This window comes from Ranitomeya imitator, chromosome 7 (assembly GCF_032444005.1).
Source record: "Ranitomeya imitator isolate aRanImi1 chromosome 7, aRanImi1.pri, whole genome shotgun sequence".
Taxonomy (NCBI): domain Eukaryota; kingdom Metazoa; phylum Chordata; class Amphibia; order Anura; family Dendrobatidae; genus Ranitomeya; species Ranitomeya imitator.
The window spans coordinates 60,393,816-60,416,458 of NC_091288.1; the positions used below are offsets into that span (position 1 = coordinate 60,393,816).

At 41.7% G+C, this 22,643-nt stretch overlaps 1 protein-coding gene across 6 annotated transcripts in view; it reads left to right on the forward strand.

Annotated features, from left to right (window-relative positions):
• AGAP1 (ArfGAP with GTPase domain, ankyrin repeat and PH domain 1) overlaps positions 1–22,643 on the forward strand; it is a 484,860-nt gene that overhangs the window by 392,678 nt on the left and 69,539 nt on the right. For all 6 annotated transcript variants that reach the window (XM_069733319.1, XM_069733321.1, XM_069733320.1 and 3 more), the window contains 2 exons: positions 2,758–2,926; positions 14,291–14,458. In XM_069733319.1, coding sequence (XP_069589420.1) covers positions 2,758–2,926; positions 14,291–14,458 — 337 coding nt within the window. The remainder of the gene's footprint in view (positions 1–2,757; positions 2,927–14,290; positions 14,459–22,643) is intronic.

The following is a 22,643-nucleotide window of genomic DNA, read 5'->3' on the forward strand; positions in this document are numbered from 1 at the left end:
ATTTTTCACCATTTGCTCCAACCGTCCTCATTAAAAAAAAAAAAAACAACAGAAAGATGCAGAACCGTTGACTTGAGCTTTGAACGGCCATGTTTTACCTAAACAGATATCATTTATCCATGTTGGCCACTTTCTGCATAATAGGACACTTTCACACCACTTTTTGCCATATATAACCCTTGCATGTCAATGGTGCCCATAAACCTATATTCAACTAGTTGCCAAATTGTGTCCTTGTAGCTTTTGTTGGGCTTTGAAACATTGGTATATTTTTTTACCTGTATAAAAGAGTAGTCTGCTGCTGGTCTATGCAAAGGTGACAAATGCCACTGTATGTTTTCATTGAGTCATTTATCCGTTGTACACATCATGGAAGCCTTACAATGTATTCCTATGAATAATCTAGGATGCTGCATAATAAAAAATAAAATAAAAATAAAGTTCCATATAGATTCATTACAATACTCCCCTTCTGTTCAAGTCATAGCTGCGGTAAAAACTTTGATTCCATTAGTGTGAATACCCCCTCTGTGTAAGAATTAGGCATTTTTTTGTTCTTTCTGATCATGCATTTTATAAGCTTTATTCGAATAAAAAAATACAATATGGTACTTGCCTGATTACAGAATATAGTGTTAAAAACCTGGTCTATACTGTTAACCCCCTATCAGGTACGGACTAGGGCTGAAATTCAGTCCTGGCATTTGAAATGACACAGGCCCATGTTGTCCCCATCCCCATGAACCAGATGGAATATATCACTGATATTACCCTTGATGGAGGAAAGCTAGATTTACTACAAGACCAACATTTCTAGTGATACCGGTGGCCTCCTGGGGTAAGTGACTGAGTCATCCACTTTGTGCTCCTTCACAACTCTTAACAGTATGGGTGTCTGGAGAACACGGATTCTGTTAACAACGTAGCAGACAAGGCGGCCCACAACTGGACAGGCCCTTTTGGCATTTGCCAGATGGCCTGTCCGGCCCTGCCCCCCCGTAAACTAATGTCAGCCGTACTACAGCAGGATCGTATGACGGTCTAATGTGTATGGGGTTTCCCAACTCTTCCCCGACATCATCTGTCGGAAGCAAAGACGCTAGGCCCCATACTTCAGATTCCTGAAGAACAATCCTTTTGTTCTCAAAGAAATAAGCTGCTGACAGAGGAGACTGGTTTCAGCTCTTGTAGAGAGCAGAGGAATTATCTACCAAACGTTACTGTTTATGGAGGAATTGGGAGAGAAGGCTTGTTCGTCCAACCGTTATGGACGGGGAGCTTTAAAGGTACCTTCACACTGAACAATTTAACAACGATATCGCTAGCGATCCGTGACGTTGCAGCGTCCTGGATAGCGATATCGTTGTGTTTGACACGCAGCAGCGATCTGGATCCTGCTGTGACATCGTTGGTCGGAGCAGAACTTTATTTTGTCGCTGGATCTCCCGCAGATATCGCTGAATCGGCGTGTGTGACGCCGATTCAGCGATGTCTTCACTGGTAACCAGGGTAAACATCGGGTTACTAAGCGCAGGGCCGCGCTTAGTATCCCGATGTTTACCCTGGTTACCAGTGTAAATGTAAAAAAAAAAAAAACACTACATACTTACATTCCGGTGTCTGTCCCCCGGCGCTCTGCTTCCTGCACTGACTGTGAGCGCCGGCCAGCCGTAAAGCACAGCGGTGACGGGGGACAGACACCGGAATGTGAGTATGTAGTGTTTTTTTTTTTTTTTTTACATTTACACTGGTAACCAGGGTAAACACCGGGTTACTAAGCGCGGCCCTGCACTTAGTAACCCGATGTTTACACTGGTTACCAGGGGACTTCGCATAGTTGGTCGCTGGAGAGCTGTCTGTGTGACAGCTCTCCAGCGACCACACAGCGACGCTGCAGCGATCGGCATCGTTGTCTAGATCGCTGCAGCGTCGCTAAATGTGACGGTACCTTTAGTGTGAATGTGTGTTTGATGGGGAAAGTGTTTACGATTACTGAGTTCTCATCATTACCTGTATATCCAGATTTTCCTCCAGCGAATCTACACCTACTAAAGAGTTCAAAAAATGTAATATGGAGTTCTGTTTCCAGTTATTTCCCCCATGTCTGCCTAGGAGTCTTGAAGGAAACAAGGTGGTCTGCAATAAACCACTTTGTCACCTTATCAATTCTGCCGATAGGCTGTGACCAGTAAAGTCCCATTTGTGTTACAGATTGTGCACTGCTGGGGGTCTACCACAGGTTGTGGTTAATGTATAGCCAAGATGCTTTTGCTGCATGTTATTTAACCATCTCTTGGCTACACATTAGGTGCAACTTGCAGCCTCACCTCTAAAGCTGTGTTCACACAAAGTGGCCATGCTGCCGCTCAAAACCGAAACAGACCTGTAGCTCTGCAGTTTTTCCATTGTTTTCCAGTACCATGACTTAATCTTGCAAGGAAACGGTTGTTTAGCCTGGAAAACCGAATGGCCATTACGACATTCGCGCTGTTCTGCAGGTGAAACGACTATTTCCCTGCAAGATTAAGTGATTGTGCAGGGAAATAGTGGAAAGGCCATGGCAGCACGGGACTGTTGTTGTGCTTAAAGGTTAAATCCATGTGAAATTATTGTATTCAGAACACTTCTTGATGCTCTTTTTCTTTCTCGTTCTGTTTTTGTCACCTTTTATGTACTGTACATAACTCTGCAACATGTGCTAGCGCCTACGTAAATATGTGTTCTATTCTCCGTCAAATAAAAATCCCTTTTTTTTAGGATTACATGCAGAACGTCCATGGCAAGGAGATTGATCTGCTCAGGACTACAGTGAAGGTTCCAGGGAAGAGGCCTCCACGAGCAACATCATCGTGTGCACCCATTGCCAGTCCTAAAACTAATGGTCTGTCCAAAGAGGTCAGCGGGCTGCAGATCTCCCCAAATACAGGTATGGACATGTGTGACATATGTGACACTGAGATGAGTTAGCGTAATTTTTACAGGTCCTGACTTGAGTTTTGTTTTCTTTAAACTGCTTCTTCAGTTTTCGAAGAAGCTCAGCCATTTCTGTAATTCCCATGGAGTGTAAATGGAGAAACCGCACATTTGTGCAACAAATGCTCTATTTAAGATCCTTGACACGACGCCTTGGTTTTGGGGGAAACCATGATCTAGGAACTGATGGTGCTCAACTCTCATCGATTTGAAAAGAACCCATCCGCATTCAAAATAAATTGTATCCGAATGCCCCTTTGGCCAACAACTATTCCTTCAACTTCTCCATAAACGATCACCTCCGGTTTAGCCAATCATTTATCTCTTGTCAGTAGGAAGTTGAATTATTAAGTCGCTTCCTACCTGACATCTCAGACGGAAGATTATTTTCAATTAAAGAAAAAGAATTGAGCATTAAAATACCACATGCCTGACATTTCTTTCCACCACTTTTTTTTTTCAAATTCAATGTTCATTTAACGTTTTTAACATGTCGATCATAAAGAAGAAATAAGTCAGGTGATAGTAAGTAACATTAACTATGAAGATACATAACGCATACTGTTCAACATACTGTTCAATGGGGGAGTAGGTTGTTATCCTTCCACGTGGGAGTGAGCAGACAAGCGTAGGATATAAATTGATAAAATATGATTACGTCCCACACAATATGACAAGGGATATCAGTTTGCAGCAAGGCGATAAGCATCAGATTCTTGGAATTCAATCCAATCTCTCCATACTACACAGTATTTAGCAACATCTACAGGTGATAAAGCAATCAGGTGTTCCATCCTATTGAGGAACTTCAGAGAACCATTCCGCTCTTCCAGTGATGAGGAATAACACTTTTGGCTGCTTGTACGAGGTAGCCTATCAGGGATTCAGATTTTTTTATATTTTGAGAAACTTATTGGTAACATTAAAAGCAATAAAGCCTCAGGGGAATTAGGGACAGATAGGCCAGTGAACTTCTTGATCAGAAGGACCACTTGTGTCCAGAAATTTTTTATTATATGACACTTTCACCATATATGTGTCATTGTACCCTCTCCCACCCAACGTCTACCAACATTTAACTGGAGGGTACCATCTATGGAGAACTGCCGGCACTTGATACCATCTAGAGCCCATCTTGAAGGAGGTCTTCTGGTGCCAATTGAGGTCTTGCAGGTCAATAGGAAACATTTGGCCCATTCTGAATCATCAAAAGGTTTGTCCAACTCCTTTTCCCATGCAGAACAAAACGGCGGCATGTCGCCAGCTGCCTGGGCAATGAGTAGGTTATCCGCCAATTTTTAAAGAGTAAAGTCAATGAGCCCACTGTACATGTAAATGAAACTTTTCATCTGCACAAAATCAGGGGGTTTCTTGTGACTTTAAAGTGTCCTCCTTTTTAGACAAACTTAATATTGTAGTACACTAGAAAAGTCCAAAGTTTTATGTTTTAGGGTTTGGTTGCTACATAAAAGTGGCTTCAAAATACTGTTTTTTGATATTCAGATAAATGCCCTCTCTGAGTGCTAAACGGGGACCAGAACGTGGTGTGACCCCAGCTTTAGATTTATAGTTTGAGAAAAGCTACAGTACTGATATATTTTGTTTGTTGGTTATTTGTGCTTTTTATTTTTTATGCTTCTATTTATTTATTATTTGAGAATTTATTATATGAAGTTGCTTAGCGTAGGTTATAGGTCTAAAACCAGTGACCCAGAACTTTTGACTTACATACGAGAGTCTTAAAAACTCTTGTTTTGATTAGACACCCACTCACCTGACTGAGGGCAATATACATAGGGATTGCCATCTTTTTACTGTATCAAATAACACGGCAAATAATACTTTTCCATTCAGTGTCATGCACTTAATAAAAAAAAACTGCTATGCTTTTTTTTTTTTTTTGCAATGCAATCCTATGGGTGACAATTGCCGCAGTAATGCATCCTTCACAGGGTTTCATTAAAAGTATACGTCAGGAGCTTTCCCAATGTATGCACTTAGCGGAAGCAAAATATATAGTCTGAAAAGAGCTTAAAGCACTGAGTCTTTATTTTAAAATATATATATCTACAGTGTGTGTGTATGTATGTGTATCTCTCTCTATCTATCTATCTATCTATCTATCTATATATATATATATATGTATGTGACCCGCACAACATCAGCCTTGTTATAAGAGGACAGTAGTAATACCTGCGTTGGGGAGAAAAATTGGGATGGTGTCTGTGGGAAATTGGGACGCCAGAATATTGGGACTGTCAGCAATGCTTGCACATTTTTCAGACTTTAGTATTTGTTATTTAGTTGTCGCTGTATTTATCATTATCATTATTAATAGAGGGCCGGTTACTGCTCCTGTCACTGTAGCATTATATTACTCGTGGAACAAAAAATCTGGAGTTTCTTTTGTGCCATTCCTCTGTGATTCCTACCAGAATTTTGTGACTAAATTGACTTCTGGGGATAACCAGTTGCAGGTCTCTGTACTATCTGATTGTCCACTCGCTACTTTCAGTGCCAGTCTGCAGGGATACACCATTTTGACAGCAGGAATGTTGCTGCCCAGTTGCGGCTTTTTTCAGGATTATTCCATGGGCAGGCTTTCAGCATTTCCCTCTAGACAGTATTTTACGTTGATTACAATTATACTGTAATCCCAGCCTAAATCAGACGAGTCCACTGTAAAAAATGATATTCAGTCTTCATTAATCAGTGCTGAGTTTTTAATAGGAAGGAACATGTATGAACTGTAGAGTCACTGGGGCACTTGATGGGCTAAATCCAGTTTTATAGTGCATTGGTGTTTATTGTAAGCGCAGAAAGATGGATATTGAATTTTTTTCTTTCATGTATAATGACGAGATGCAGGTAATTTTATGGGGGACATAACATGATATTTAAGGGGAAGCGGTCATCAGATTTTTATTTTACATTTTTTTTTATTTTTTTTTATTTTTGTCAATTTGTTTTTGTTTTTTTATATCGTGATCTTTATTTAAAAAAAAAAAAAAATTCAAAGTTAGTAATCTTATAATTTTCAAACTGGCCACCGGGTCGTTTTTAAACCTCCTGTCCTTTCATTACCAATTTTCAGGAGTTTCATTATCCATCAAAGGCAGGATTACAATGACGGGTAAAGGTACCAATACACTAAACGACTTACCAACGATCACGACCAGCGATACGACCTGGCCGTGATCGTTGGTAAGTCGTTGTGTGGTCGCTGGGGAGCTGTCACACAGACCGCTCTCTCCAGCGACCAACGATCACGGGAACGACTTCAGCATCGTTGAAACTGTCTTCAACGATGCCGAAGTCCCCGGGTAACCAGGGTAAACATCGGGTTACTAAGTGCAGGGCCGCGCTTAGTAACCCGATATTTACCCTGGTTACCATTGTAAAAGTAAAAACAAACAGTACATACTCACATTCCGATGTCTGTCACGTCCCCCGCCGTCAGCTTCCCGCACAGCACAGCGGTGACGTCTACATTCTGCATTTCTGCATTGATGCCAATTTATTTTCTTAACCTAAACCACAAGTCGGAGGGTTACAGCTTTCAAAAGAATAATTTATACAATCAATGGATATATTTAACGTCAGGTTATGAGCTTTTATTTACATAACATGGATAAGAGACATAACTTCTGTCAGGGTGAATATATAGTATATACCTGTATGTCATCTCCTCCTGTATATAGTATATACCTGTATGTCATCTCCTCCTGTATATAGTATATACCTGTATGTCATCTCCTCCTATATATAGTATATACCTGTAAGTCATCTCCTCCTGTATATAGTATATACCTGTATGTCATCTTCTCCTGTATATAGTATATACGTGTGTCATCTGCTCCTGTATATATTATATGTGTCATCTCCCCTGTATATAGTATGTACCTGTATGTCATCTCCTCCTGTATATAGTATATATCTGTGTGTCATCTCCTCCTGTATATAGTATATATCTGTGTGTCCTCTCCTCCTGTATTAGACCTCGTTCACACGTTATTTGGTCAGTATTTTTACCTCAGTATTTGTAAGCTAAATTGGCAGCCTGATAAATCCCCAGCCAACAGGAAGCCCTCCCCCTGGCAGTATATATTGGCTCACACATACACATAATAGACAGGTCATGTGACTGACAGCTGCCGTATTTCCTATATGGTACAGTTGTTGCTCTTGTAGTTTGTCTGCTTATTAATCAGATTTTTATTTTTGACGGATAATACCAGACTTGTGTGTGTTTTAGGGCGAGTTTCATGTGTCAAGTTGTGTGTGTTGAATTGCGTGTGGCGACATGCATGTAGCGACTGTTGTGAGTTTTGTGTGGCGACATGCGTGTAACAACTTTTTGTGTCGAGTTGCATGTGACAGGTTAGTGTAACAAGCTGTGTGCAGCAAGTTTTGTGCGTGGCGAGTTTTGTGCGTGGCGAGTTTTGCGCGTGGCGAGTTTTATGTGTGGCGAGTTTTATGTGTGGCGAGTTTTATGTGTGGCGAGTTTTATGTGTGGCGAGTTTTATGTGTGGTGAGTTTTATGTGTGGTGAGTTTTATGTGTGGTGAGTTTTATGTGTGGTGAGTTTTATGTGTGGTGAGTTTTATGTGTGGTGAGTTTTATGTGGTGAGTTTTATGTGTGGTGAGTTTTATGTGTGGTGAGTTTTATGTGTGGTGAGTTTTATGTGTGGTGCGTTTTATGTGTGGTGCGTTTTATGTGTGGTGCGTTTTATGTGTGGTGCGTTTTGAGTATGTGGAAGTTTTGCGTGTGGCAAGTTTTTCATGAGGTGAGTTTTGCACGTGTGTTTCGACTATTATGTGGGGAGGTTGGTGTATGTGTGGTGAAATGTGTGCTGAGGGTGGTATATGTGTTCAAGCACGTGGTAGTGTGTGGCGCATTTTGTGTGCGTGTTCATATCCCAGTGTGTGGTGAGTATCACATGTCGGGGCCCCACCTTAGCAACTGTACGGTATATACTCTTTGGCGCCATCGCTCTCATTCTTTAAGTCCCCCTTGTTCACATCTGGCAGCTGTCAATTTGCCTCCAACACTTTTCCTTTCACTTTTTCCCCATCATGTAGATAGGGGAAAAATAGTTTGGTGAATTGGAACGCGCGGGGTTAAAATTTCACCTCACAACATAGCCTATGACGCTCTCGGGGTCCAGACGTGTGACTGTGCAAAATTTTGTGGCTGTAGCTGCGACTGTGCAGATGCCAATCCCGGACATACACACACACACACTCTCTCACACACACACACACACATATACATACATACATACATACACACATATACATACATACATACACACACATACATACACACATACACACTCATACATACACACATACACACTCACACACACACACACTCTCTCACACACACACACACACACATATACATACATACACACATATACATACATACATACACACACATACATAAACACATACACACTCATACATACACACATACACATTCAGTTTTATATATTAGTTTGTTTCTCCAAAACTGTCCAATGAATTATTCAAATAAAGGTATTGCTTCTCTTGGCTACAAAGACCTCTGCTTATTGTGATATTGATTATTATTATTATTTTGGAGCTGATAGACTTCCTTTAAATGGTTGTTTCGGCTCTGATCACTTTCGTATTGGGCTGAGAGGGATCAGTGAGATCACATCTGTCGAATGACCCTGCGTCCTGGCATGTATCGGTAGATGTGATCTCACCTGTCCAGCTCACCACCTAACACAGAAGTGAGCAGAGCTGTAATACCCCTTTGAGACAATTAGTAATATGAATAGCCCATCGCAGCTAGTGAGACCCTATTATGCATTTTCTATCGAGGCGCAGTGGCTTCTGGAGATGCCACAGTGATGGCTGGTGACCTGTGACTTTCCAATGATCAGTCTTGCCTAGAAGTAGATACAGATCCAGCACCACATTTCTTTGTATTCTTGCTTAAGCCATGTAAAACTCATTGCCTGCTTCCCCCTTGGAGAGGCAGGACTAATCCCCCCTCCTCTGTTCCTCCACTCTCCACTAGCCCCAGGTCTCTCTCGTAATGTTAAATCCATCAAGAGACAAGAGGCTGATTTTTACCCAAAACCACTAATGTGTTTTCAGCGTTGAACTGCTGATGACATCTTAAAAGTCCTCATCGCGCGGCGCCCTCCACACTCCAACAATCAGAACATCTCGTAAACCCATAAAATCCAAACTAATAGCAATGAATATTCAGTGACCTAGAATACTAATTATTGTCATGAATATTAATGCCATCGGACTTGCTTTGGTCCCCCTCTTCTTCCTCCTCCTCCTCCTCCTCCCTGTTGTCGGTGTTTTCTCCGGTGCACTTTTTCCCTTCTCTTGCCGGAGCACTATATTGTGGGGGTCCGGTAAAGTTATATACCTGTAATTCCACCATAAAGCAGGATGTCCTCTGCACCCTTCTGCTGCTGCACCCTGCTGCTGCTGCATGGCCGGAGCACCCAGTTTTGGTTTCTTTGTTTTACCTCTCGCACCCACCCTCTCCTCATCACTTCTCTTCCTGTCTCTCGCCGCCTCTGTCACACTTTCCACTCAGCTGTGCACTGGAGATGTTTCCTAATGAGTGTTTAAGAGGGGGTCTGTCCTCTGCCACTGTGGTGGGGGCAATAAGCAGATCTTGATTAACGAGACAGTGGGGGGGAAGGGGTAACAGCGCTGATGCTATGTGCACCCCCCCATGAACCCCCTCAGTCCCATCATTGAGTGGAGCCCCTCTCTAGGCATCCTCCAGCTCTCAGATTAATAGCTTTGCAGGACGCATTTAGGATACATTGCAAAGGTTTCTATCTAATGGGTTCAGCCATTTCCTCTTTGAGTGACAGGCGCGGGGAGTAATCGGCTGTGCAGAATGGCAGCACATTGCTAGTACTTAAGTGTACATTATCCCTGTTGTGTGTCCTGCAGAGGCTGTTTATCAGGAAGCCTCTCGCTGCCGACAGGCGCCAACTGACGCTGCTCTTGCTGTGGCGGGAGCAAGTAAATGTGAGAATAATAATAATAAAAATTGAGTCCAGGAACTGGGGGGAAAAAACCTATGGAGAGGGAAATGTGTGTCTGAGACATAAAGTGGTGTGACTCGGGCTGCATTTACTGGGGTAATTGGACTTCAGCATTAGATGTAGTAAGATTCTTGACTTGGATCATTTTATGTCCTTTCAGCAGCTTTGTTTTTGTCATTTCCCACCACAAATCCCGGAGCTTCGCCCACAATCCTGATTTGTTCCGAGCTTTAGTTCCCCGTCTGCCCCTAGCTTTGCTTACTTTTTCTGCTCTCTCTGTCTCCGTTCACTGTTCTCTCGGTGCATTGAACTTGTACTGTAAGGCAAGGCGCATCCCAAACCAGTATTCAGATCACTGGTGGACACAGACTGAAAGGGCCCCATGCAAGAACAGTATATGCGCTCTTTTCAGTCCAGTAGCTCATCACAAGACACAATTTCAGCTGGGAATGGAAATGGCCCCCTGACCTCTTTGGTTGCACCAATGATATCTCCACCCCTGATTCAGATAAACCGTATGTCCCAAACCTAAAACAAAGCAAAATCCTCATTATTTTTTTTTGTCCCGTCTTCCTTTGCGGAATCTTCACCCAAAAATCAGCTAGAAAAACCACATTTGAGTACCTCTGACATGAGTTTTGTCAGAAATATGACACAGACTATTGGATTTCTGCCACAGATGTGCTGATTGAACTGCTACAGGACCGCACAACCATTAGCCACGATCAATGAGGCTAATTAATTAATTTTTCTTGCAAAATCAGTAGGATTTTCTTTTTCTGAATGGATATTTTCCATAGCATGTGAACAGGTTTGTAGAAACCCCATTCACATGCACGGAAAGAGTATTCTTGTTGGGTTTGAGATAGATTTGTGTATGGAATCTGCACCAAAATCCATGTTAAATTCTGGAAATATTTTTTTAATGGGTCTCATCATCAATTATCCTGTAGGTCATCAGATTGCCAAATACATATCCAAATTAGACCAATCATCGAGCGAGAAGGTTTAAAAAAAATGTCCATTATGTTTCCATAATGAATGAAATATTGATCATTTTAGATTTTCTAGATGCACCAGGGACTTACAATATTTATACATTTAGAAAAAATATCTGTTACTGCTCATTCATGCCTTTAATAGTCTGCAAGGCTATTCACATGTCAATGTATTTTTGCGAACCCAGTCACTGACCAAACTTGCAATGCAAGTCTATGGGATGCCATCCATTTCCTGGCTTGTTTTCCCGTTTGTTTGGTAGGAGAATCTTGGGGAAACTTCTCCTACACGAAAACGAAAAACTGAAATCTGATCCGAAACATTAATGAAAATTGGTCAATGTTTTTGTGTATTAGGAAAATAACTGATTGAGGCCTTGTAATTATTCTTTATTTGCAGGGGATTTAGACTTTGTCGGGTTCATCCACCTATTACATACAGCTCATCGATGGAAGTCTCAGCAGTGGGACAGACTGATCAGCCTTTTTTTTTTTTGGGGGGGGGGGGGGGGGAAGGGGGTGGCGGCATCTCCTGACAAAAAAGATTGTAAAAAGTGGACTGCTCCTTTAATAACACAATTTGATGTACATGTATGTATTGATGAGCTATAATTTATCATATCCGAACGTATATGTACGTCACAGGGACTGCGGAAACCTAAGGCTATGTGCACACGTTCAGGATTTCTTGCAGAAATTTCCTGAGAAAAACCTGAAATTTTCTGCAAGAAATCTGCATGCGTTTTTTTTTTTTTTTTTGCGTGTTTTTTGTGCGGTTTTGGTGCTTTTTTTTTTTTTTTTTGCGTATTTTTCCGGGCTTTTCCCAATGCATTATATAGTGGGAAATCTGCAAAAAATCCGCAAAATTAGTGACCATGCTGCGTTTTTTACAGCAATGCGTTTTTTTCACGGAAAAAAAACGCATCGTGTGCGCAAAAATTGCGGAATTCATTTTAAATGATGGGATGCATAATGTATGCTTTTTTTTTTTGCGGTTTTATAGTGTTTTTATAGCGAAAAAAACACGAAAAATCAGCAACGTGTGAACACAGCCTAATAGTTTTTCCTTGTACCATCCTGAGCAGGGGTCAACTGGGATCAGAGCTAGCTCCATTCACGGCAGGTTAACCCCTCAGATGTCCTAGTCAATAGCCGCCACTGCATTTAAGGAGTTTGACAGAGGGAAAGCTTAAGACGACCACAGGATGTTCATGGGCTGCTAAAGAAACTGGAGGCCTTAAAAAACGGCCTCAATGTCTGGTGTGAATGAAAGCCTATTAGCATACATTACACTTCTTCTAGCAGGCAGCCTCCTGATATAATACCGACATATTGGGAAAAACACTACGTGTGTATGAAGAATTGCAATATAAGCCCTGTGATATGAATTATAAATATGGTTTTAAAAAAAAGGCATATTTTGCAAAACAGCCCCACACACCTCTGTCTACAAAAGTTAAAGAAGTTATGGATCTTAAAATATGGCAATCAAGGAAAAGATTTTAGTTTTCGAAGTTCAATTTTGGAAGTCGTTAAATCTTAAAATAAACTTGAGTATGTCCATAATCCTATCCAACGTCAGAAGAAAGTTACCATTTCTATTATACTGCGTATTGACCTCCAGACTTAATGTCCCCGATTCATCAGTGTTTGCCTAAAACACTTTGGAAAGCTTCAATAACTCCAGAGTCTGCCTCTGTTTTTTGTTCATTCCACCCCACAAAAAGTGATCAAAAAGATGTATATATCACAAAATTGCACCAATGAAAACTTCTTCTTCAACAAGTTATTTTTATTGAGATTTTTCAAGAACAGCTTTATATATGAGTGGAAATGGTGTGGGAGGTAAGGGGAGGTGGAGAGAGGGGCGCCAAGGAAAATAAGTAAAAATGAGTTGGGAAAGGGAACAAGAAAAGAGTGGATAATGAAAATTTCATTTTGTCCCTCCACAAATAAGCCCTCAATTACTCTCACAATAAGACAAAACTAAGCAAAATTATCTTTGTATTTATTTTAAGCATGACTAAAAAAGAATCGTAGCAACAGTGGGTGCAGGGGTTGTAGGGTGCTGGAAACTAATAGGGCCTAATTGTCCTCTTTCTTCCATATTACATGACCAATACCATTACAGACCCTTGACATTTGGTTAAAGCTTCCGGTAACACCACTGAATAAAACTATATCAGTCAGGTATTGCCATAACTGTACTGACTCACAGAATGAAGTTAACACTTTATTTGTGCAGCAAGTAAATAGCAAAAAATGAATAACATAAAACAGCAATGGCAGGACTGCTTTTTTTATTCTTGCGCATAAAAAAAAGATATAAAAGTTAGTTACGGTAATTTATAGGTACTCCAAAATTGTCACTTGCCTACCGGACTCGCTCACCTATCGGACCCGTTTCCAAAAATGTAGCAGTTGTACACAAGCCATGGTGCCAAAAAGCACCTGTGCCACATAGTTATAGATTGCACATTATACATGGCATATTCGTAATGACAGACACTCTATTATGGAGCAGCCCAGGGATTAGTTCACACATGGACTGTATATCTGCCTAAATACAGCCCATGTAATTATTATTAATTACTATTATAGCGCCATTTATTCCATGGTTCTTTACATGAGGAGGGGTGTACATAATAAAAACAAGTCACAACTGGTACAGGAGGAGAGAGGACCCTGCCCGCGAGGGCTCACAAGAAAGGTGTCATCAGACGTGATGTTTTCAGCTCATGGATGCTATACTCATGGTCTAGGCCCTTACACTACCCATTACAGATGTCATACTATTGTAGCTACATAATGTATGATACAGCCTTAGAAAATGCTGGCACTGCCCAAAAGCAGCTAAAACAAGAATTGTGGTGCTTTACCTTATAGTAAAGTCTAAATGAAAAGTACAAAGGTTATAAAGGGGCACTCACCACCAGATGTAAAATAGTAAGTAGTACTGCGGAGTCACATAATGCCAGGGGAGGAGAGATGGATAGTCTAACAGGTATGTAGCATGTAACCCATTCTTCATCTCAGCTGGCTTAGAAGGATTAGAGGAAGAGTGGGTTCACACTAAACATCTGTTCGCCTACATGGTCTAGTCATCTTATTACCTGTCATTATGTGAGTCCTCAATAAAGACGTTTACTTGATCTTTTACATCTGGTGGTGGTGAGTGCCATTTTTCGTATAGTCTATATGTTTTTGTACCTGTCTATTGTCAGTGCGTGAAAGATAAAAAAATCTTGTTTGATTATCTTTGCAGGAAATGTTACAAGCAGCACATCAGTTACCCAAATGGCCAGCGGTCAAAGTGGCATTAGCCTTGGCTCTTTCAGCCGCCTAGATGGTATGCATCAACGGTCTTACTCTGTATCCAGTGCTGATCAGTGGAGCGAAGGAGCTGTACTCGCAAACTCTGCCATCAGTAGTGGTAAGTGCATTGTAAGCCAATAATAGCAGAGTGAATTTCCAGCAGATCCATAAAATAAAAGCTACAATTTCCTAGCCTGACTTTAGTATTATATTTTTTTTTCTTTTGCCCCCATGCTGCCTAAAACTTGTTTTTATCAGATAATAATTCAGCTTCTGTCCGCCATCACGATAGAATGTATAAGGGCTCGCACCAAATAATCAGTAGGAAATAATAATGTACTTGTATTGCTAAAAACAGATTCCATGTATCACAAGCTATGGTTATAAAGATCATTCCAAATTTTCATAAAGATGTTGGCCAATGAACGGGACGGACCGTCCCTAAAACGCTTAGTGCAATAAATCCTTATAATCTGGACCCTTCCTGTCCTCCTTCACAGAAGCGCCCGCATGACATCAAAATCCTTCCTTCCTTGATGTAAATCAATGAGAAAGCACAGGGGAGGCTGCAGACTGTGCTGTATGCTGCAGACTGTGCTGTATGCTGCGGACTGTGCTGTATGCTGCGGACTGTGCTGTATGCTGCGGACTGTGCTGTATGCTGCGGACTGTGCTGTATGCTGCGGACTGTGCTGTATGCTGCGGACTGTGCTGTATGCTGCGGACTGTGCTGTATGCTGCGGACTGTGCTGTATGCTGCGGACTGTGCTGTATGCTGCGGACTGTGCTGTATGCTGCGGACTGTGCTGTATGCTGCGGACTGTGCTGTATGCTGCGGACTGTGCTGTATGCTGCGGACTGTGCTGTATGCTGCGGACTGTGCTGTATGCTGCGGACTGTGCTGTATGCTGCGGACTGTGCTGTATGCTGCGGACTGTGCTGTATGCTGCGGACTGTGCTGTATGCTGCGGACTGTGCTGTATGCTGCGGACTGTGCTGTATGCTGCGGACTGTGCTGTATGCTGGGGACTGTGCTGTATGCGGCGGACTGTGCTGTATGCGGCGGACTGTGCCGTATGCTGCTGCTCGCATGTCTCGGGCATTGTGATAACTCTCTTCCAAAAGGCTGAGATGACTTGTTGACAGCAGCTCACAGAAGACAGTAGAGACTCTACGACTACAGTTGATAAATCACATAGGACATTCTGGTTCCTAATTAGAGTTTGACTTTAGCTTATAGATTTGGTGAGCTTGGCAAAATGTCAGACCTGTAGGTTTTATATCCTGTGATTATTTTTTTTCATACATAAACCCCACCTTGTCATTGTGGGATACCCTCTGATATCCACCACTCTGTATAATCTGATTAAAGGGGAAGGGATAATCTTATCCAATTGGGATCTTTAGACCGATTTTGGAGGCTCAACATAACAAGACACAATAACATCTGCACAATCTGATGGATTAAAAGAACTACATGACCCATTTTTCGTCATAAAGTTTGATAAATTTGTTTTCTCTATATAAATTGTAGACCTTAATGATAATGACCACCAGACAGGCACACTGAGTAATGTGATGTTGCCTGATTTTGGTAAATGTAGTAAACTGCATGTAGTCTGCATCATTCATACTTACTCACACATTGTTATGCTGCTCTGAGATCTTGTCTTCTCTAAGATCTTGTAAGATCCTGTGATTTTCCATAACTCACAGGAAAGAAAACTTTCTGACCAAAATTTGTGAGCACAATGCATTCAAAATGTACTTGTTAGCCCCGGCAGTATGTGGCAGCAAGGTGACTAGAGAAAAAAGATATGTTATTCCATAGTGGGGGGCTGTGACATGTGCATCAGTAGCCGCATATACCACTTACGGTCAAGCAACAGTCCAAACGATAGCCGGCACTCACATCTAAGAATTTATTGATCCAGTAGTAGAAAAGGCCCCAAAACTGGTTGTCCGCCTTCACAAAGGACCATGCAGGTCTGAAACGTGTTGCTTGGGAGCGCAGCAGATAATTCTTTTTTGCCTTTTCGATTTTTGTGCTGTTGTGCTAAGCCATTTTTTGTGCCTTTTCACCTACTGGATCAATAAAGAAATCCTTTTAAGAAGATGCGAGTTCCTGCTATCGTTTGGACAGTTGCTAGAGTATTTTGCCGTGCTCCCGGACTTGTGAGCCGCTTGCTCCTTTTTCACGCTTGGTTAACCTGTCCTTTCCATTTGCCATACCGCACGTGAATTTGCACCAAGTGCAGCTAAACCATTGATGGTAACCCACAACTGGTGGCCGCAGCTCCTGCGTCTGTAATAGTACCGTAACTTGTACTTAGGCCGAGGTCACACTTGTAAGTGTGATGCGAGGAACTCACATCAATATCCGACACTTCCGCCGGCACTCGCGCCGGAGCGTCCCAAAAGCAAATATCAGTCTCCGACATTTAGTTTTCCGTTTGACCCCATTTCTTGCATCCTCCACCCGCGGTATAAAACATCTGTAAGTTGCATCTGCTTGGAAACGTCACTATTTATAAATGTATCATCTGTAAGTGGCCTTTGGTGTAAAACCTGTGTCATTGATATGCTCGACAGATTGGCAAATGTAAGAAATGTGATCATATCATTATGTCATGTATGTATGTATAATTCAGCGCTGCTCCTGCACTTTTCCCTTTAAAGCAGCCAGCAATGAGATTATTAATGTGCGGCAGCAACTTTTCGCTGTAATTTGCACAAATTCTCTGGTTCCGGAGCAAAGATTTTTCTCAGGAATTCAGGTGATGCAGACAGCAGAGGTAGGAACGTGGCTCTAACCCCATTGAAGTGACAGCCAGGGACGAGGCTTTAAGCTTCTTCCAAGAGAAAGGCACTAGAAAGGGAAAGATTCCTCCAAGTGACAATCTTGTGACGGGGAACGGAACAGAGGGAAAGAGAGAAGAGAGACGGCTTCAGAGGCGCAAGAAATAATAACAAGGATTCGTGCAGCCAAAAAAAGACATCCGTGCGTTAAGGGAGGGGGGAGGGTTTGAAGATGTCTCCTGTGAGAGCCGCTATTTGTGAGCATTGTCACAGAGGAACAATACAGTCTGCAGAGAGCCCAGAAAACGGCTGTGTGTGTTTTTATTCATCTAGATCAGGAACCTTAAAAGCGAGAGTAACCTTCTTCTCTCCTGTTAATTCCACTGCTGTGTGCTAGGGGAGAAATCGGGGGGCTCTTTTAGGTGTAAGGTTTCTTATCTATTCCAAAGACATACTGATAGGGAATTTAGATTGTGAGCCCCATCTGGGACAGCGATGATAATGTGTGCAAAAAATGTAAAGCGCTGCGGAATATGTTAGCGCTATATAAAAATAAAGATTATTATTATTATTTATTATCTACACGGAGTATATATTCTGGCGCAGAATACGACTACTAACATTGTATATGCTGCCTTGTGTATTTCTGTACAAGATTGTATGGAGACATTCAGCTGCTTTTAACCCAACAAGAATGCTGACATCTCAGTTTTGTAACATTTGGAAAAAAAAACTTTCCTAAAGATCTCCAGTAATGGTAATCCCACCTGAATGTTATCAGTACAACGCTTACCAGTTCAATAATTCATGGCTGACTTTTAAAGGAATGGATCATTTACATCTTATTGCTTTTAACAAAGTATATTGATGACCCATGGCTTTATTAGGGCATATGAATGACATAGACAAGCCTCTCACCTACAATGCCTTAAAACAATGAGATACTTTGTACTTTGCTATATTTTAATTCCCATTTCTTTCTATTGGGGTTATGGAACGGAGTACCTTAGGCGTCCTTGGCTGTTCTGTAGCTCCTTCTCCAGTGGTATGAACTTGGATGTAACTTTACCGTTTCAGCCATGAAAGGTTCAGATGAAGATAACCCTTTTAAGGCCTCCAAATGCATTACATTACAGTTGTCCCACGTTACTTACGACTCTAACCCAACCCATGTCGAAAGAGTTAAGAATCTTACACTTGAATTCATACACCCGATCCTTTCTTTCTCGCTGTCGATGAGCTGCTGCTAGAGGAGTCTAGTAGGGGCTTCCTCCACTTCCTACATAGGAAACACATGAACGGTTGCTCAAGCTTCAATGGAGAGTTGTCTCCAATAAACTAGCTTTTTAAATGATGTGCGGTTTATCATTTTCACTACCCTTGCATTTAGTGAGGCTGGATACAGTCTAGTCGGAATGTGGCTGGGAGTTTGCATATTACATACCTGCAGTCACATGACTGCCCACTAATGGAGCCGGCGGAGGAGAATCCTTACAGCATGCACTGTGAGCGATGTTGGGATTTACAAGTCTGCAGTCACATAGAGTGCTTGCAGACTTGTAGTTTAAGACCAAACAGCCCCTTTGAGGAGTGTAAAAGAAAAATTAATAATTTTCAATTGTTGCAAATTTTATTTATGTGCATAAATGAGGATTCATTATTTTTTATGATGACTGATTTAAAAAAAACTACGATCATCATCCTTTGTTTTAGTACCGATAGGGTATACTTCAATCAGTCTGAATAAATTCAGAAACAGAAATATAGCAGTATTTGTTAATTTACTTCTCTGATCTGCTTTTATGCAGATATATAGTGATGTGCAGCAAAAGTTTTAGGCAAGTGTGGAAATAATGCTGTAATGTAAAAATGCTTTGAAAAGTAGAAGGGTTCATGGTTAATTTTTTATCAGTTAGCATAACTGAAAATTGAGTGAACAAAAGAGAAATCTATATCAAATTTGGTGTGACCGCCGTTTGTCTTAAAAAATAGCATCACTTCTCCTAGATACACATAGTTTTTGAAGGAACTTGATAGGGAGGTTGTTCCAAACATCTTGGAGAACAAACCACAGATCTTCTGTGGTTTGCAAACTGTGCAAATCCTTCTGTCTCTTCATGTAATCCCAGACAGACTTGATGTTGACATCAGGACTCTGTGGGCACTAGATCCTCACTTCCAGGACGCCGCCTTCTTCTTTATGCTGAAGATAGTTCTTCTTCATACTGGGTTTTTTTGGGGGACATTCTGCTACAGAATATGTTTGGAGCTTATCCGATGCCACCCTGTAGGTATTGTATGACAGATATGTATTTTCCTTTATTTCTCAGCATTGACAGCACTATTAATCCTGATAAAATGTCCAACTTCATTTGCTAAAAAGCAGTCCCTTACTCGCAAGGACCCTCCATCATGCTTCACTGTAGTCTGTGAACACTCATTATTGCCCCTTCGGTCAACAAGTTGCTTTTTTTTACAACCACCTTTTTCAGATTTTGACTTATCAATCCAGAGCACATTCTGCTATTTTTCTGCATTGCAGGTCTTATGATTACTTGCATAGCTGAGCCGCTTGGCCTAGTTTCCATGTTGAAGTTATGGCTTTTCGCCCTCAGTTTTTATGAAGACCGCTTTTGGGCACTCCAAACAGTAGATGGTTGTAGCTGGCTCCCACTGGTTACTGTCAGTTCTGAGCTGATGGCACTGCTGGACACCTTCCACTTTCAAAGGGAAGTAAGCAAGGTGTGTACTTCATGTGCTGCACCAAGTTTTCTTGGCCTACCCTACCACTGTGTGCACAGTCTTCAACGTTGCCTATTTCTTAGCGTTTCTGCAAAAAAAAGATTGGAACTACCGGTACTTTAAAATCTTTCCCTGGAAGAGACCTTACTGATGCAGTATAACTACCTTGTCTTGATGCTGTGCTCAGTCTTGCTATAGTGACATGAAACAGTCTTCCATAACCTCACCTTTGTAGCAGAGTATGGCAGTTCCTCATCCAGTTTCAAGCCTCCTGCACAGCTGCTTGTTTTCATGACTATGTTTCAACCTCCATATTAAAATGATGATGATTATCGCCTGTTCGGTTTAATTGGTTACTTAAACAGCGGACTATTAAACTACAATATCCCTGACTTTGTGCAACTGAAGAATTGAAGTTGTTTTGAAGGCAAAGAGCGGTAACCCCAAATATTGATTTTGATTTAATTTCTTTTTTTCTTCATTCATTTTGTTAATTGATAAAAATAAGTTATCACTGAAAGCATTCTTACTTTTCAGCATTGTTTCACGCCTGCCTGAAACTTTTGCACAGTACGTTATACATATACTTTGATATTACCCTATTATTTTCTGTTGTATCAAAAGATGCCGTTGACATTACAAGCAATGATATAAAAGAACTTCACACCCTGCCTGAAAATTCACAGGTTTCAAAGAGTTTTTCTGAAATTGCAACATTAACCCTTCTGATACAGGCTTCTTAGTGTTTTATGTATTACCTAGGAGTTAACTACAGCAGCGTAAAAAACTCATCAGGAACATGACAAAAAGGGAAATGAGGAATAATCAGGTACTTGGCAATGCGAGGAAAATGATAAATGCACCTGATATTCCCTTGTAATAAAACTTTTTTTCTAAAGTGCCCCCCACCTTCTACAGGCAGGGAATTCAGCGTCTCAGCCCCCCCACTTTCTGGCAGATCAGCGATTGTCGTTCCATACTTTTAACTTTTTTATTTCCTTTTTTTGTCATTTACATCAAACAAGTCGGATCCTTTTAATTTAAACTTTCTCTCTTCCCTTTCATTAAAAGGTTCTGAATTTAAAAGCTCTGTGTTAATGTGCGTGTGATATCAGCGGGGACGGAGAGACAAGTTTTTTCTCTTGTTTCTTCTTGTTCTTCTCTATCTTTGGGATTTAAATGTTCTTCTTTGCTAGTGAATATGCTGCTTATTGTCCCCGCTTTTTGTCCAAGACAAAATAACACACATCGGGTCTTCATTTTATTTTCTGATTTCAATGCTTTCTTTCCCCCTCCTCGCATTCAATTAACGGCATGCATGGGGGGCAGAGTAAAAGGATCTTATTTTTTAAGCAGTCTGTGTTTCCCTGTGGCTCCCGCCTTTGAAACCCGCTCTGAACGTTTCCTAATTAGATAAATTACTTTATCTGAAGGACCACAAAACAGGAGGTGCTGTTAAAGAAAAGAATGTCAGAATGAGGTCTGGGGGGGCAATAGGGGGAGGAGGCAGGAGTTGGAGGGTCTGATGTCAGCTTCTTCCCGCTTTTTGCCGGCTGTGTGGTATCTGCTACCTGACTTGTAAAATTAGCTGTCTTGTATGATTTGTCAGTAGAGCAGTGAAGCTCTCAACCAACTCCAGGCATTGAAATGATTCCTAGGTGCAATAACTCCTTCACCACCAGAGCACCTGCAGCCAGAGGTAGTTGAGGACCCCTTGTGAATTGTAGATCAAAGGTCAAGAAAGACTTATTCTTCAGTGATAAAACAATAACTGTTTTGTTCCCTGGTCAGTATTGGCGGTGTGACTAGTCTACCTTCTCACAGGATTCTGCAGGTGGTGGACAGTCTTGAGCAAGACCTACACTTTATACCTTCACATAATACTATTACAAAGGATGAGTGCAAGGCAGATTTGGGGACACCCAAAGACCGGGTACTATTAGATGTCAATCACATACGCAATGAAAACATCGGTCTTCTTGAAGGTAGTTTATCTGATTCATGATTCAGCCTTATATTAAGTCTTAATATTTGGATCATTCTCATGCAGTTCTGCACTTTTGTCCTTCTGATTGAAACTCTTCTTTCATCCTTACAGGGAACTTGTCACCCCCAAAATCGAAGGTGAGCTAAGCCCACCCGCATCAGGGGCTTATCTACAGCATTCTGGAATGCTGTAGATAAGCCCCCGATGTAACCTGAAACATGAGAAAAAGAGGTTAGATTATACTCACCTGGGCAGGCGGTCCGATCCGATGGGCGTCGCGGTCTAGTCCTGGGCCTCTCATGTTCATAGAATGACGTCCTCTTCTTGTCTTCGCGCTGTGGCTCCGGCGCAGGCATACTTTGTCTGCTCTGTTGAGGGCAGAGCAAAGTACTGCAGTGCGCAGGCGCCGGGCCTCTCTGACCTTTCCCGGCGCCTGCGCACTGCAGTACTTTGCCCTCCACCGGAGCCGCAGCGTGAAGACAAGAAGAGGACGTCATCGTAAGAAGATGGGAGGCCCCGGACCAGACCACGACGCCCATCGGACCGGACTGCAGCAGGACCACCCCTGGGTAAGTATAATCTAACCTCTTTTTCTCATCTTTCAGGTTACATCGGGGGCTTATCTACAGCATTCCAGAATGCTGTAGATAAGCCCCTGATGCCGGTGGGCTTGGCTCACCTTCGATTTTCAGGTTGAAAGGTTCCATTTAAAGAAGCCCTCCTCCTCCTCCCATAAAAATTATTATCCTCTTAATATATTGAAGTCATCATATTA